The sequence below is a fragment of the Euleptes europaea genome, chromosome 1 (assembly GCF_029931775.1).
Source record: "Euleptes europaea isolate rEulEur1 chromosome 1, rEulEur1.hap1, whole genome shotgun sequence".
NCBI classification, from domain to species: Eukaryota; Metazoa; Chordata; class Lepidosauria; order Squamata; family Sphaerodactylidae; genus Euleptes; species Euleptes europaea.
The window spans coordinates 181,216,266-181,233,199 of NC_079312.1; the positions used below are offsets into that span (position 1 = coordinate 181,216,266).

Below are 16,934 nucleotides of genomic sequence, written 5' to 3' on the forward strand. Positions count from 1 at the left end.
GAAGAAGTGGAGGTTGGGCGACAGCCAGTGAAAGAAGGGATGAACAGAAGAGGGAGATAATGCAGATAACTGGGACAAGGGCTGCCTGATCCCATTAAAAATCTGGCTCCATCTGGCCTGGGGCTCTAACTTTGTTTTCTACCGCTTGAGAGCAGAGTAAAGAGAAATGAGCAGGAGCAGGAAGCCACCGGGAGGCAAAGGCCTTGGCACACCTCGCCAGGTAAGTCCTCCTACTGAGTTGCTTTCGTCTTCTTGGGTTTCTAAATAGACTTCTTTTCAAGGGCTTTGTTCAAGGACTTGTAGATGTTGCATTGGGAAATGCCAAACAGGTTGCTGCTGCCGCGTCATGTGAAACAATGTGACAAGGGAGCCTGCTCTTTCTGCCTTGGCTTTCACATGCGGCATGTGATATCTTCCATTGCAGGAAGCTTCTCAGCAGTTGTAAAAAGAACCGGTATAATCCTGACCATAGCTGAGTTAACACCTCTTCTGTCTTTATGTTGCTAAAAATGCCAGTCCTTTTGTAGTTCCCGGTGCTATTTCTAATCGTCCCTCTAAAATCAGAGCCTGTATTCAGACTCTCAAATTACTGATAATTGGCTTGTGGTAAGAATAAGCCAATCTGATCCTTTCTACGCTCTCTGACCCACCCCTGACCTCCCATTTACCATCCTGAGCTGCAATACTTCCTGGTTTGTCATCACAATTTGTGATGACCATTTTGGCTAATGTGATAGATTGCAGTTTAAACGACTGTTTAAAGCTTGTTTAGAACCATATTTTATTAGCAAGAAACAAACCATAGTTTGTTAAATCACCCAGTTTGGACATTACGATGCATAAACACATGAAGCTGCCTTCTACTGAATCAGACCCTTGGTCCCTCAAAGTCAGCATTGTCTACTCAGACCGGCAGTGGCTCTCCAGGGTCTCAGGCAGAGGTCTTTCACATCATCTACTTGCCTAGTCCCTTTACCTGGAGAGGCCGGGGATTGAACGTGGGACTTTCTGTATGCCAAGCAGATGTTCTGCCACTGAGGCATATAAAAACCAACTCTTCTGCTGAAGGTAAAGGTCCCCTGTGCAAGCACCAGATCATTCCTGACCCATGGGGTGACGTCACATCCCGATGTTTCCTAGGCAGACTTTGTTTATGGGGTGGTTTGCCAGTGCCTTCCCCAGTCATCTTCTCTTTACCCCCAGCAAGCTGGGTACTCATTTTACCGACCTCAGAAGGATGGAAGACGGAGTCAACTTTGAGCCGGCTACCTGAAACTGACTTCCGTTGGGATCGAACTCAGGTCGTGAGCAGAGCTTGGACTGCAGTACTGCAGCTTACCACTCTGCGCCACGGGGCTTTTCTCTTCTTCTTCTACCTGGGTAGAAACGTATGGGAGAAGATGGTCCTTCAGAGACCCCATGGAATTTAGGGGTTTACATTTTGTTTCTTTCATCTGCTCGGGTTCTATAGTCAGTGCCACAGTTTGCAGAGCACAAAGGTGCAATTGTCCTTACTGTCAGGTTCCTCCCTGTGCTGACCTTTGGACAGTCATAATGTATGGATGTTGTTATTCAGACAGGTCTTTATTGTTACTTCTGCAGATAATGAAGGGAAAATATCAAAGCGGGAGGAGCATTCCTGTTAAAATAATATGCTTGTTTGGGGCAGGATTTCATCCATGTTTCCTCTGTTGTTCTTGGGACCCTGCTGTGATAAGGCCTCATAGTGTTATTCATGCAGATTACACAGCTGGACACTTGAATAAATCATCCCATCCCCCTTGGGCAGCCCTGACTCTGTTTGGGGGGAAAAGCTGTATAGAAATTTCAGATGTGCCCCTATAAGAAGCTAGCAACCTATCACTTGATTTGCGACAGTCACGTAGTATACTTTGCCCCTTTGAAAACTGGTCACAGTTTTGCCCTGTTCCCTGTGGTGGAAAACTTTGTTGCCAGGAGCATGCTTACCACACCCACTTGCAAAACCTTTACCCTTTTTTGAGGGGCACAGTTACGAGCTGCTGTATATTTCCGAAGAATTTTGTGTTTGTTTGCAGCTCATTGTAATGAAATTGTTCTACTCGCCGGTTGGTTTTAAAACTATTGTTCCTTGCAAGCTTATCAGGGGTTTTCTCGATGAGATAAACAGTCACACTAGCAAAAATTCCCGGAAAGGTGGCTTGTTTACCCTCATTGGCTTTCCCTGTGATTTGTAGCAAAAGAAAAAGTCATGCGTGATTTAGGGCATAGTTTTAGTTTGAGCAGGACAGCAGTGAGACCCAACAGGCATGGCCAATGCCTTCTGTGAATCAAGAAAATACTTTAGAATGCACCCCAGAAACCTTGGCAGCTTGCAAGGGTTCTGTGACAGATGCCCAGCGGGTTCCCTGGCATATATGTCATCATGGCAAGGGTTTCCTCAGAGTTTGAAAACCACTGCCAATTGCCCACATCCTATTGTAAGGTCTTTGGCACTTGATAGGGATGACATGGGAAATGAACTATTGATCTCATGAAGCTGCCACCGTAACTTCAAGATAATCCTTGCGTTCATAACAGGAAGTTATACACTTGTGATGTGACTTCTGGATGAAAAGGACCTTCTCCTGATAGGCTGGAATCCTACACTAGGATGAGAGCTAGCATTGTGTAGTGGTTAAGAGCGGTGGACTCTAATCTGGTGAACCAGGTTGGTTTCCCCACTCATACACGTGAAGCCAGCTGGGTGACCTTGGGCCAGTCACAGTTCTCTCTGAACTCTCTCAGCCTCACCTACCTGACAGGGTGTTTGTTGTGGGGAGAGGAAGGGAGGGAGATTGTAACTCAGTTTGATTCTCCTTAAAAGGTAGAGAAAATTGGCAAATAAAAACCAACTCTTCTTCAAACCCTGCCTGCCGGTCTGCAAGCCAAACCAGCAGTTTGCAATTAAGATCAGCATTGCAGCAAGTGTCTGGGAAAACTAGGAGCAGCATAACTACCAAGTAAATCTACAGTACCTTTTTGTGGTTATCTCTTATTTCCTGCAGATGGGTTTACTGATGGATTTGTCTCCTGAAAGCATGATGGCTGACGACGCAGACCTGGAGGCCGAATTCCTGGCGATTGTTGGAGGCCAGCCGGATCCCAAGCAGAAATCAAATGGGAAAAGTAAGTGTTCTGTAGCTATCTGTGGTGTTAGTCATTGTTTAAGCCTTCGGGAGGGATGGAAGCTGCTTTGAGTGTACCTCCCTATCCCCTTGGGTGGGATGCTTATTTATGTTTCATTCTGTCTTTATTATTATATAATATTGATAAAAAGAAAGCATAACAAACAAAAAAGAAAGCATAACAAACAAATAGAACAGATTTCTACAAATGAAATCGAAGGACTCCTGCCAAGGACTCCTTGGCTTCTCTGTAAAGTTTGTGAGTTGCCCAGTTCTGTGGCTTTTTACTATTTTTCCTAACCCCTTCTTTTGTTGAATTACACCTGGAAACTCTTTGGACCGGTCTCAAGGTTGAATATGGGATGCCCGACAACTAATTGTTCCGCTTCGTTTTTCACAGCTCCTTTGCCAATGGAGGCCATTGAGAGAATGGCTGCTCTCTGTATGAAGGATCTTGATGAAGAGGATGGAGGAGGAGAAGATGATCTGGAAGATGATGATGAGCTGCTGGTAAAAATAGTGCACAGTGTAGCTAGCGTGCTTAAGCATTGTGTAGTAGTTTGGAGCGGTGGACTCTGATCTGGAGAACCGGGTTTGATTCCCCATTCCTCCACATGAGCGGCGGAGGCTAATCTGGTGAACTGGGTTTGTTTCCCCACTCCTCCACACAAAGCCAGCTGGATGACCTTGGGCTAGTCACACTCTCTCAACCTCACCGACCTCACATGGTGTCTGTTGTGAGGAGGGGAAGGGAAGGCGATTGTAAGCCGGTTTGATCCAGCTGGCTTCGTTTGGAGGAGTGGGGAAACAAATCAAGTTCACCAGATGAGCATCCGCCGCTCAGGTGGAGGAGTGGGGAATCAAACCCGGTTCTCCAGATCAGAGTCCACCGCTCCAAACCACCACTGTTAACCACTACACCATGTGGTCAGACGGAGGACAGCAAATGAGGAACTCAGGGATGTAGACAGAGAGGCAAATCATGGGGGGGAGAGCAGTTAAGAGGGTGGCTGAGGAGCTGGTGGGTTCCTCTGAGAGAATTTTGACCTTCCCAAGGCTTAAGGGCAGAGAAATAAAAAGGATGGCCAAGCAATTAGAGAGGAAAGAAGGGGCAACAGAGAATACGGGAGGAGTCTTGGAATGCTTCTTCTTTTGAACTACTCCGTTTCTTCCTGTTTGGGGATTTGGTTTATAATTTTTTTTTAAATTTAAAAACCACAAAATCGACCTGGCAGCCCAGAGCCCAGCCTAAGCCAGCAGAGACCTATCACACCTGGCCTAAAACTGTGACAGTACTTACCAGTTCCAGATGGTTAGCTGTGATAGTCGGTTGCAACAAAAATAATTCTGCTCCAGCATCTAATGAAGCCTGCTTAGTTAGAACTAGGTAGGCCTCTGATAAAATAGAATGGTTCCAAAATAACGTTGTGAGAGCTAAATTTGAATTTCAAACACTTTTAAAAGTTTTTCCCCCCTTTCCTCCTGTGTAGGCAGAACTCAATGAAGTACTTGAAGAAGAAGGCGAATCCAAGGAAGCTGTGACTCCTGCCTCTGCTCAGGTGCAACCTTCCATTCCGATGCTACTCTCTTTCTGTTGTGTTCTTGGCAGCCACTTAACAAAGGGATTTAATTTTTTTTTCAGAGTCATAGAGTTGGAAGGGACCACCAGGGTCATCTAGTCCAACCTCCTGCACAATGCGGGAATTTCACAACCACCTCCCCCCACACACCACCAGTCACCCCTACTCCATGCCCAGAAGATGGCCAATATGCCCTCCCTCTCATGAGCTGCCTAAAGTCATAGAAATCAGCCTTGCTGACAGATGGCCATCTAGCCTCTGCTAAAAACCCTCCAGGGAAGGAGCGCTCACCACCTCCCAAGAAGGGAGGAACCGCTCTAACTGTTAGAAAATTCTTCCTAATGTCTAGACGGAAACTCTTTTGATTTAATTTCAACCCGTTGTTTCTGGTCCGACCTTCTGGGGCAACAGAAAACAACTCGGCACCCTCCTCTGTATGACAGCCCTTCAAGTACTTGAAGATGGTTATCATATCCCCTCTCAGTCTTCTCTGCAGGCTAAACATACCCAGCTCCCTCAACCTTTCCTCATAGGTCCTGGTCTGCAGACCCCTCACCATCTTTGTTGCCCTCCTCTGGACGTGTTAATAATTTTGGACCTTAAAAAAAAAAATTGCCCACATGCATTGACACAGAGGTGCTTAAATTTCTGAACAGGAGCAGGCAGCTGCTTTTCAATTGCTGTGAATCCTGAAATTGGGAAAATTGTCTTCTTTTTCTGGCACTGGTTTATAGTACTACAAACAAGCAGCCAGTGCTACAGATTCTTGGGCTTTAGAAAGCCTTGTTCATTTCAATCCTGTTGCCAGTAACTGAAATAGGGATCCCACCTCTGATATCTCCTATAAAACAGATGAAAAGAGCCAGAGTCCAGGAACACCTTAAAAACTAACAAAATTTCTGGCAGGGTAGGAGCTTTTGTGAGCCACAGCTCACTTCTTCAGATAACAGCTAGAATGTGAGTCCACCTATCCTTGTGAGTCCACAGAAGAGTGAATTCAAATACCCAATGGCAATAGCATGTAAATGTCAGTAGCGGGTAAATGACATTAGCAGGCGTGATTGGATCAGGTGTGATATGCAGAGGGGTAGTAGGCATGAAGAAATCAGCATTGGTAATGAGACATCAATCCCAAGTCTCTGTACAATCCAGGAGAATGCATTGTCTTGAGCTTTATTATTAGTTGTAATTCAGCAGTCCCTCTTTCTAATCTCCCTTTGTAAGAGAACTGCTACTCTGAAATCAGCAACTGAATGTCCTGAATTCAGTTGAATTCTAACTGTATCTGAAGAGGTGAGCTGAGTCTCATGGAAGCTCAGACCCTGCCAGAATATTTTTTAGTCTTTAAGGTGCTACTGGACTCTTGCTCTTTTCTACTTCTACAGACAGACTAATACGGCTACCCATCGTGATCTAAAAAACAGAGTCTGTCAAAATGGCTCGGAGTTGGTATGGTGCAGTAGGTATGAGCTTGGGCACTCCTTATTCAAATCTTGTTTCAGTCGTGAACCTACTAGACAGACAACTGTCTTTAAGCACTCAGCCCTGCCCGTCGGTAATATGGGAATGATAATGTGACCTACCTTATGCTGAGAGCCAGTGTGGTGTAGTGGTTAAGAGCGGTGGTTTGGAGTGGTGGAGTCTGATTTGGAGAACCGGGTTTGATTCCCCACTCCTCCACATGAGCGGCTGAGACTGATCTGGTGAACTGGATTGGTTTTCCCACTCCTACACACGAAGCAAGCTGGGTGGCCTTGGGCTAGTCACAGCTTTCTTAGAGCTCTCTCAGCCTCACCTACCTCACAGGGTGCCTATTGTGGGGAGGGGAAGGGAAGGTGATTGTAAGTCGGTATGAGTCTCCCTTAAGTGGTAGAGAAAGTTGGCATATGAAAACCAACTCTTCTTCTACCTTATGGGGCTGCTCTCAGGATTCCCGAGGCAATGTCCATGAAGTGTCTTGGGACAGCCTATGGTGCTATATAAATGCTAATGTAACAATAATTCGCAATTGTATGGCATCTTAATGTATACTTGGCACACACGGTCTCAGTAAGCCTTAAAACAACCCTGTAAGATAAATTGATAATGATTATGGTGACAATACAGGAGAGCACAGGCTTGATGCAGGAGTTGCAGCTTCTGTTTCTGATGCTAAGTTGTAATCAGGCTTTTTGTCCCTCACAAATGATCTGCCCTGGCCTGGATGACGCAGGCTAGCCCCCATCCCATCAGATCACAGAAGCTAAGGAGGGTATGCCCTGGTTAGCACTTGGATGGGAGGCCACCAAGGAATTCCGGAGTTGCTACGCAGAGGCAGGCAATGGTAAACCGCCTCTTAACATCTTTGCCTTGAAAACTCTACAGGGTCGACTGCAACTTGATGGCGCTTTCCACCATCACGCAAACAAGCCAAGCCCATAAGATTATAGAGCCCAAGCCAGATGCGATTGCCATAGGAAAGAGCATCTCTCTGTCCTGTGTCTGGAATTGTTAGGTTAGGGTTGCAATATGCAACTTGGCAGAGTTCTCTATAAACTAGTAGTATACGAAAGGGCTGGGAATTGTGTTTTGTCTTTGTCCTTTGAAAGAAAGGGTCTTGCTTTGGTTTTTGCTAGACGAATGATGCTCCGGCTGATTCCAGTGGGACTGAATCTCTTTTGCTGGAGAGACTGAATATGTACAAGGCAGCGGTGGCGCATGCAAAGCAAGCTGGGGAGAGCTCCAAGGTGCGCCGGTATGAAAGGGGCCTCAAGGTAAGACTTTCGTTCAGGGGTGTCGAACTCATTTGTTACAAGGGCCAGATATGACATAAAAGTCACTCGACCGGGCCGGGCCACGTGTACCATAAAATTTAAAGCCAAGTACCGGAGATACAAACTTTATTGAAGACAGAGGCAAAACCAATTAATGATATTATTGTCTACTTTATTTTTTTACTTAAAATACAAACATGCTTAAAGACATTAACACTCTTACAGTATTTTCTTTTATTTAACTGACACCTCAGGATTAGAGGGGGCGTGGCTGCCTCAGCTGGCAAGCCCACAGCAGACTCGCCAGCCCAGATCAGGAGTGGGGAAGGGGACGGCTGCCTCGGCTGGCTTGCGGGCCGGATAAAAGCCCTTATGTTTGACACCCGTGCTTTGGTGGAATATAGTTGTGTAACTGGATGGTCGTTGCTTCTTCGGGTGTTTTCTATTAACCATTAATGAGAGAGGCCTTTGAAAAGGTTCTTTTGAAAAGGGCTACTGCAAAAGGGCATGGGTCAGTGGTTAGTGTCGGCCTAGGATCTGGGAGACCCGGGTTCGAATCCCCGCTCTGCCATGGAAGCCTGCTGGGTGACCTTGGGCCAGTCATATGCTCTCAGCCTAACTTACCTAACAGGGTGGTTGTGATGATAAAATGGAGGAGGGGAGAATTATGTAAGCCACCTTGGGCCTTCTTTGGGGGGAAAGGTAGGGTATAAATGAGGTGAATAAATAAAATCCAGCACTCTTAATCTATCCGTGGCCATCTCCAGTTCGGCTTCTGATCAGTTTCTTTTTCAGCTAAGTTCCCTTGGCCTCTGTGATCTGGATTTTTAAAACTTAGATCTGTTGGTTTTAACTTAATAATGCATATGTTGCTATGTTTTATGTTGGTTTCATTGTTGTGAGATGCCCTGAGACCGGCTTCGGCCGAGAGAAGGGCGGGATATAGGATTAAAGATGATGATGATGATGATAATACAGGTTGAGTATCCCTTATCCGGACATCCAATATCCGGACTGATCCGAAAACCGCACCTTTTGAGCCAGCATGAAGTCATTACTCCCAAGCCCTCAGCAGCTCCATTGATGGTCCAATGTACACAAAATTATTAAACATATTGTTTAGGATTACATTCACGCTATGTGTTTAAAGTATATATAAAACATACATGAATTTCGTGTTCAGACGGGTCCTATCTCCCAAGATATCTCATTGTGTATATGCAAAAATTCCAAAATATTCCAAAATACGGAAAGATCCAAAATGCGGACCACTTCTGGTCCCAAGCTGTCCGGATAAGGGATACTCAACCTGTGATAACTCTTGTAGGCCTGGCACAAGTGATATTGGGGGAACAAGATAAAGTTCTGTCCCTCCTTGTTAGTTTGGGTTAAAGGGCTTCCCAACTGCCATCCCTTTAGAGGGGTCCTGTCCTTGCTCTATGTTTAGCTCTTGACAAAATGCAGCTGTTGTATCTCAATGTCGTCTTTATTCCCCAGACCCTGGAAAACCTGTTGATCTCTGCGCGGAAGGGCAAAAGGATTGACGAGGATGAGATTCCTCCCCCGGTAGCCACAGGAAAAAGTGCCCTCTCCCAGCAGGCTTCTCCCTTGGAGCCGGTTCCCTTGTCACAAGCCTCCACACCTGATGAAAGCACTCCCTTATCCAGCCACCATCCTCCAGACTCCGTTCCAGCAGATGCTGAGCAGTTGTCCCCGAAAGCATCGCCTGAGTCCGATCAGCCCCCCAAGGTGTCACCGCCGGTACTTCCAAAGCCAAAGATTTCTCCAGCCCCTGCTGTGCCTCTTAGATCCCCAGAGACGCCCCAACAAAGATCCACCCCTTTGGCACCCTCTCCTACTCCGGGTTAGTGCTTGGCATAAATTACCTGCATAAAAAGACCAGGGAGTGGGGAGTGGGTGGCGCAATTAAAGGTGTTGCCCTACATGGTTTGGGATCGGGATATCTGAAGCACCATCTTCTCCCATATGTTCCTGTCCAAAAATTAAGATCTCCGGGAGATGCCCTTCTGACTGTCCCATCAATCAAAGGAGCTCATTTGGTGGGTACACGGGAGAGGGCCTTTTCGGTGGCAGCCCCACGGTTTTGGAACAGCCTTCCCAGGGAGGTGCGCCTGGCCCCCTCCCTCTTGATCCCCAGGAGGCAGCTGAAGATGGGTTTATTTAGGACTACCTCTGATTAAAGCAGTCCTAAATGGTGGATTTTAATCTTGGTTTTGTGTATTCCAGTTTATGCATTTTATCTATATTGGAAGAAGAAAGGCAGCTGATATGTATTTTAAATTGGGAAAGGCTGGGCACCTTAGAATACAAGCCTCTTTCGCTCTGCATTAAATGCCATGTTCAACCTTCCTTGAGTTGTTGCTTAGAAGACCCTAAGGCTTTGGATCGCACCAAATTGGTTCTCCGGCTTCCAGTTGGCCGGGGTCACTTTGACTGAGATGTGCAAACAGCATGACCTGCTTCTTTGGCTTGTCCTCAGGTTCCGAAGCCTCTCCTACCCAGGCGCTCCTGCAGGGCAGACAGCGGGAGTACAAGCTGGCGGCCTTGCGTGCGAAACAGGAAGGCAGCATAGAAATGGCCGCCAAGTATTTCCGCGTAGCCAAGGTGGGTGCTCTCAAGCAACAAGGGAGAGCTTGAAGGGAGGATTGCCTTCGACTAAGAAGCCATTGCTCTTGGATCAAGGGTTGCCAGTTTTGGGTTGGGAAGGTGTCGAGACAGGTTTATACATTTATTTGTCATTCTGTGCCCTCTGCAGTTGGACTGTGAAGATTTGTTAAAAACCCCATTAGGCTTTTTGGCTCCACGAGCAAACCATTGACCCTACGTAAACCTCTTGAGATCCAGTGTGGTGTAGTGGTTAAGAGCGGTGGACTCTGATCTGGAGAACTGGGTTGGTTTCCCCATTCCTCCTCATGAAGCCAGCTGGGTGACCTTGGGCTAGTCACAGTCCTCTCCAAACTCAGCCCCACCTACCACACAGGGTGCCAGTTGTGGGGAGGGGAAGGGAAAATGATTGTAAGCTGCTTTGATTTTTCCTTAAGTGGCAGAGAATGTCGGCATATAAAAACCAACTCATCTTCTTTTTTGTTCTTCTTCTTTCAGAGCTTTGACCCTCTTTTGGAATCCCTGAGTAAAGGAGAGACAGTGGATCTCAGCCGGCTGCCTCCCCCTCCAGGTGAGAGTGGTTCCTTGGCAGTTTGCCCAGGTGCCTTTTGAATGAACTTTGCCAGCAAATGAGATGGTGGTAATCTGCATAGCTCCAGAGCTCCACTTGAGAGGCAGTTGTGCTGGAAAATGTTGTAAGAAAAGCTGTAGGTGTCCCTTCTGTTCAGTATTTCACCACTGAATTCTCTTGTCACATCACGGTGTACTAATCTGATTTGTGCCCAAAAGCAGGGGGGGATTTATCAACATAATTCCTTAATACAAATAACCAAACAACTCAAAGCCATGAATTATTTCTTTTACTGTAATTTCAGAAAGCTAAGGATTCCAAAACTCTGGAATAGTCTTTGAGCTATCGTGGCTCCCAGTCTAGGTAGCTCATCTTCCCAGGCGCAGAAGGGAATAGTAACTGCTACCGCAGTCCTCAGGTTGCCAGAATCTTCCAAAGACTGTCTTATTTAAATGCCTCTGCACATTTTAGCCATCATCCAGGATTCTGATGGTCCATCTATAAGTGTGTGTATGTTAAGTGCCGTCAAGTCGCTTCCGACTGATGGCGACCCTATAAATCAGTGTCCTCCAAAATGTCCTATCTTTGACAGCCTTGCTCAGATCTTGCAAATTGAGGGCTGTGCCTTCTTTTATTGAGTCAATCCATCTCTTGTTGGATCTTCCTCTTTTCCTGCCGCCCTCAGCTTTTCCTAGCATGACTGTCTTTTCTAGTAGAGGGCTTTAAATATGTAGAGGACTTTAAATACTGCTTTCAATACTGGTGGATCATTGTTCAGTATCTCTTGATCCTTGTGAATTCCTGTCCCATGATATCCCAGATTATTTGCTGGGTAAAAGCATACCTGTGACTCTCCGCTGTGTCTTACGATGACGGCTTGCCCTCGTGCTAGTATTCAGCCTTAATGAACTACTTTTTCTCAGGAGGGTTCCAGAGGGTAGCCAGGTGGGTCTGCAGTAGAACAGCTAGATTCGAGTCCAGTCGCACCTTAGAGACCAACAGGATCTTCGGGGTATGAGCTGTCGAGAGACAACGCTCCCTTTGTCAGATACATCTTGTGTCTGACGAAGGGAGCTCTGACTCTTGAAAGCTCGTACCCCGAAAATCTTGCTGGTCTCTAAGGTGCCACTGGATTCGAATCTACCTTTTTCTCAAGGGAGCGTTTAGATGTGCAGGGAATCCGGGCACCAGGGAAGGCTTCCGTGGCAAAAGTCCTCTTTGCTTGTAGTGCAGGAAGGGGCTGGAATCCCTGGGGCTCATTCCCAGCCCCTAATTGATCGTACACCGTGGCGCACAGAAAAGATGGGCTGCCCGCCCAGCTTATTCATCTGTCTTTTTTAAGAAGGATGTCTTGTGGGGGGGTCCTGCAACATCACTACTGAAATATCTGGATTGGTGGGGGTGATGGTTTCGTGGAGGGGGGCAGAGTTGGTGGCGTTTTGTGGGTTTCTGAATCTTGCCATGTTTCGGCTGTCTGTCTGTCTCCCGCAGACCAGCTACCCAAAGAAATGTTGACCTTGAGCATGCAGCCGTGCCCAGTAGCAACAGCAACACCCGTCATGCAGGCTGCGGCCCCATTGGCGCCAGGACTCTCAGGCGCAGGAGGTATGAACCCCACAAGACTCTCTTTTCCCGGGTGATTTTGGACCAGTCCCAGTTCCCTCCGAACTCTCTCAGTCCCGCCTACCTCGCAAGGTGTTTGTTGCGGGGAGAGGAAGGGAAGCTGCTTTGAGACTCCTTAAAGGTAGAGGAAAATCAGGGTATAAAAACCAACTCTTCTTCTTCTGATGGCTTCCTTGTTTCCAGATATGCCTCCACCCCCTCGAGACGTGATGGAAGCGCTGCAGCAGAGGATGGAGAGGTACAAGACCGCGGCAGCCCAAGCCAAAGGGAAAGGGGATGACAGGAAAGCCAGGATGCACGAACGGATTGTGAAGGTGAGCAACCTGCCCAAGGTGCAAACTTCGGCTTGTGTTCGGATAGAGATCTAGGTTTGAACCAGATGGTTCTTGGAGGAAAACAGAAATGTCCCTAAAAAGCATCCATATACTACTTGGACTCAATCACTGAACGGCATCCAGTAGTCCAGTAAGGACAAATGAGAGGTTACACCCTTCTATAACTTGGGGGGGTCGGCTTTCCTGACCTACCAGTTCACAGTGGGGCAGAGAGATGATGCAAATGGTGACTTGTAGTGTTGGTGCAGCAAAGACAGACCAGACCAAAGTCTGAATTGTCTCTGGGTTTGGCTTCACATCTCTTTCCCTCTTTCCCTCTTCTTGTACTTTCCCCAGCAGAGTTCTTGATTTACTGTATGGGGCTAGTTCGCGTGGATATTTCAAGGTCACTGCTAGCAGCATGTGTGATGTTTCCTTTAAAATTGATCTTTTAAAACTCTGCAACACTTGAAGATAGATCCCGATGGGGAGCTGTGTTAGTCTGTCTGTAGCAGTAGAAAAAAGCAAAATTCCAGTAGCACCTTAAAGACTAACAAAATTTCTGGCAGGGTGTGAGCTTTCGTGAGCCACAGCTCGCTTCTTCAGATAACTGAAGTTCTCGGTCAGATAACTTGTATCTGAAGATGTGAGCTGTGGCTCACAAAAGCTCATACCCTGCCAGAAATTTTGAAGATATCTTCAGATATCTGAAGAAGAGCTGTGGCTCAAGAAAGTTCATACCCTGCCAGAAATTTTGTTAGTCTTTAAGCGGCTACTGGACTCTGGCTCTTTTCTAACACCTAAATGTGAAAGTGTTAAAAGCCCAAATGGCGCTGAAGAACAGCAGAGAATGAAACAAAAAGATTCAAATGCAAGGCTAGAGAGACTGAATTTTGATTTCTGTTCGGTACAATTTCAGTCTCTTTCGCCATGCATTTCTGGTGTGACTCCAGAAGCAACAAGCTGGGGGTGGGCTATGGAGACCCCAGACGTGAACCTTCCTCGGCCATGTTTTTGCCCCTCATAGCCCAGACCCTTCATACTTTGCAAACAATCAGTACTCGTGACTGCTTTGCTTAGTAAAGTTCCAGGGGAAAAGTTCCATGCCCTGCCAGCTGTGATTAGCCCAAGAACTTTGGTTTGGCCAAGTCCTGTTTCCTGGAGAAAGCACCCTCAGATCACGACTGTGTTTCTCTTTCAGCAATACCAAGAAGCCATCAGAGCTCACAAGGCAGGAAAACCTGTAGAGTTTGCCGACCTACCTGTTCCCCCAGGTATTTGCTTCCCAAGATTGTTTTGCTGTTTGTGGGGCGGGGGGGTTGCTTTCTGGTTGCTTCAACAAGCTTCCAGACCCCAGCTGCCACCAGGCGAAGCAGGTGCAGGGCACAGGTGATGTAACGGGGAGGGGACTGTTGATGTTTCAGTCTGCATCTGTGCATGTCTCTTAGATAAGTATAGAGGATCGGGTATAACACTGCCATAGATGCCGAGTCATCTTCACATCACAAAGGCCAGATGTGACAGGGGCATTGAACAGCCATCTCAAAAGCAGGCCATAACAAGGGTTGCCAACCTCCAAGTGAACACCTGAACACATGAAGCTGCCTTATACTGAATCAGACCCTTGGTCCATCAAAGTCAGTATTGTCAACTCAGACCGGCAGCAGCTCTCCAGGGTCTCAGGTGGAGGTTTTTCCCATCACCTGTTTGCCCAGTCCCTTTAACTGGAGATGCTGTGGTTTGAACCTGGGACCTTCTGCATGCCAAGCAGATGCTCTAGAGACTGAGCCACAGCCCCTCCTCAAGTGGGGCCTCAGGATCTCCTGGAATTACAACTGATTTGCAGACTACAGGGATCAGTTCCCCTGAAGAAAATGGAAGCTTCGGAGGGTGGACTCTATGGTGTTATACCCTGCTGAGGTCTCTCCCCTCTCCAAACTCCACCTTCCCCAGGTTCAACCCCAAATCTCCAGGAGTTTCCCAGCCTGGAGTTAGCAACCTTAATTATAACGTTGCTCTATATCAGCAGCTCTTGACTGGGCAAGGGGTGTCAGTGCCCTCCTGGCAAACACTGCCCTCTTGCCGCACAGTTCCTTTTTTAGACTTTTGTTTCCTTTGGCAGGTTTCCCTCCAATCCAAGGGATGGAAGCTTCGTCAGGAGACCAGAGCTTCGTGGGAATCCTTGAAACAGCCATGAAACTAGCCAGCGAGGAGGACGAAGATCCTGAAGAGCCTAAAAAGGTGGAGTGGCATGCTAGTACAGATCCTGAGGGATCTGGGAGAAGCTCTGACTGTAAATCGGAAATGACCGAGAACTGTGGTTCCTCCTTCAGACCAACTTAGAGCTCCTCGTCTTGCTTACTACCTCCTTCTGTGCGAGCAATTTAGTAAAACAATAGTTTTGGATTTTTTACGCTTGAAGTTAGGTATCTTGCTTGCCCAAGGTCATAAAACAGGTTTCAAATGATTCATTGTTGCTTCTGAAAAAAACTGGAGGGATTTGCTTTGGCCTGATTTACAAGCCAGCCACAATTTGAGCTTGCCCCACTGACCCCTGACCTGGATGGCCCAGGGTAGCCCAATCTCATCAGCTCCAGGAAGCTAAGCAGGGTTGGCTCTGGTTAGTACTTGGATGGGAGACCACTAAGGAAATCTAATGTTGCTGCACAGAGGCAGGCAATGGCGTCTGTTTGTCTCTGCCCTGACCTGGATGGCCCAGACTAGCCTGATCGCATCAGCTCTAGGAAGCTAAGCGGGGTCGGCCCTGGTTTATACTTGGATGGGAGACCACCAAGGAAATCCAGGGTTGCTACGCAGAGGCAGGCAATGGCAAATCGCCTCTGAAGGTATCTTGCCTTGAAAACACCAGGGGGTCACCATAAATCAGCTGTGACTTGACGAAACTTTCTACCACCACCACTGACCCTTCTCAGTAGGGTTGGCAACTCCCGATTGGGAAATTCCTGGAGATTTTGGGGGTGGAGCCTGGAGAGGGCGGGGTTTGCGGAGGGAGTACAGCAGGAATGTGATGCCATAGAGTCCACCATCTGAGGCTGCCATCCAGGGGAACTGATCGCCGTAGTCTGGAAATTGGTCGTAACTCCAGGAGATCTCCAGGCTTCACCTGGAGGTGGGGAACATTACCTTTCAGGGTGGCTTCTGACGGGGGTCCTATGGGAGAAGGATACTTCAGCATTCGCCTGTTGGTCATGCTAAGGGCATCCTGTTGGCAAGCGGAAACATGACTGGGGTTGGCTGTCCCTACATCACAGGGCAGCCTGTGTACCTTCCCACCCGGTTGTGTTCCACCCAGTTGCGATGCTTTGTATACATCAAGCATCTCTACAGACAGCGGAGTTAGTCTGTGAATCAATGCTTTATGATCAGGCACCATGTCCTCAGCAGGCCTTGGGCTTTTCTGGCCTTGATTTCTATTACAACGTGCCTTGCGGAGCTGGTGTTACGAAGCATCTTTACCGGCCCCTCTCCTCTCTGTTGACAGCCTGACAGCCGCCCTCCGTCATCCAAACCAGCCAGCCCACCGCAGCCTCAACAGCCCCCCCAGCCGGGCTCACGAGCTGTGCCTGCAGCTCCAAAGGCAGCTGGGCCTGCGAAAACGGCCTCCAAGACCGTCGCGAAAGGTACCCTGGATTATTTGCTGCATTCATAGACTGCTTTTGTGCCAGTTTATTTACGTGTACCCTGCCTTTCTTCCCAATGGGAACCCAAAGCATCCTACATCATTCTCTCTTTTATCTACATCGTTCTCCTCTCTTTTGTCCTTGCAACTTAGGGCTCTTTAGCTTGGAAAGAAGGTTGTTAAGGGGAGACAAGATAGAGGTCTGTAAAATTATGCATGGTATGGAGAGAGTGGACAGGGAGAAGCTTTTCTCCCTCTCACGTAATACCAGAACGCGGGGTCATCTGCTGAAGCTGGAGGGGGAGAGATTCAAAACAGACAAAAGGAAGTATTTCTTCACACAGCACATAGTTAAATTGTGGGACTCCCTGCCCCAGGATATGGTGATGGACCCAACTTGGAAGGCTTTAAGAGGGGAGTGGACATATTCATGGGGGAGAGGGTGACTATCCATGGCTACTAGTCAAAATGGTTACTAGTCATGATGCATACCTATTCTCTGCAGGATCAGAGGAGTATGCCTTAAATATGTGGTGCTGTGGAACACAGGCAGGCTAATGCTGTTGCAGCCATCTTGTTTGTGGGCTTCCTAGAGGCACCTTGTGTGGCCACTGTGTGAACAGACTGCTGGACCTGATGGGCCTTGGTCTGATCCAGCAGGGGTTTCCTTATGTTCTTATGT

At 47.5% G+C, this 16,934-nt stretch overlaps 1 protein-coding gene across 1 annotated transcript in view; it reads left to right on the forward strand.

Moving 5' to 3' along the window:
• Positions 1–16,934, forward strand: part of CC2D1A (coiled-coil and C2 domain containing 1A) — a 42,073-nt gene that overhangs the window by 1,384 nt on the left and 23,755 nt on the right. Inside the window, exons 2-14 of the mRNA XM_056850525.1 lie at positions 8–220; positions 3,027–3,147; positions 3,547–3,656; positions 4,637–4,705; positions 7,342–7,479; positions 8,977–9,343; positions 9,980–10,104; positions 10,603–10,675; positions 12,167–12,280; positions 12,482–12,612; positions 13,814–13,886; positions 14,735–14,853; positions 16,115–16,253. Coding sequence (XP_056706503.1) covers positions 167–220; positions 3,027–3,147; positions 3,547–3,656; positions 4,637–4,705; positions 7,342–7,479; positions 8,977–9,343; positions 9,980–10,104; positions 10,603–10,675; positions 12,167–12,280; positions 12,482–12,612; positions 13,814–13,886; positions 14,735–14,853; positions 16,115–16,253 — 1,633 coding nt within the window. The 5' untranslated portion in view covers positions 8–166. The remainder of the gene's footprint in view (positions 1–7; positions 221–3,026; positions 3,148–3,546; positions 3,657–4,636; positions 4,706–7,341; positions 7,480–8,976; positions 9,344–9,979; positions 10,105–10,602; positions 10,676–12,166; positions 12,281–12,481; positions 12,613–13,813; positions 13,887–14,734; positions 14,854–16,114; positions 16,254–16,934) is intronic.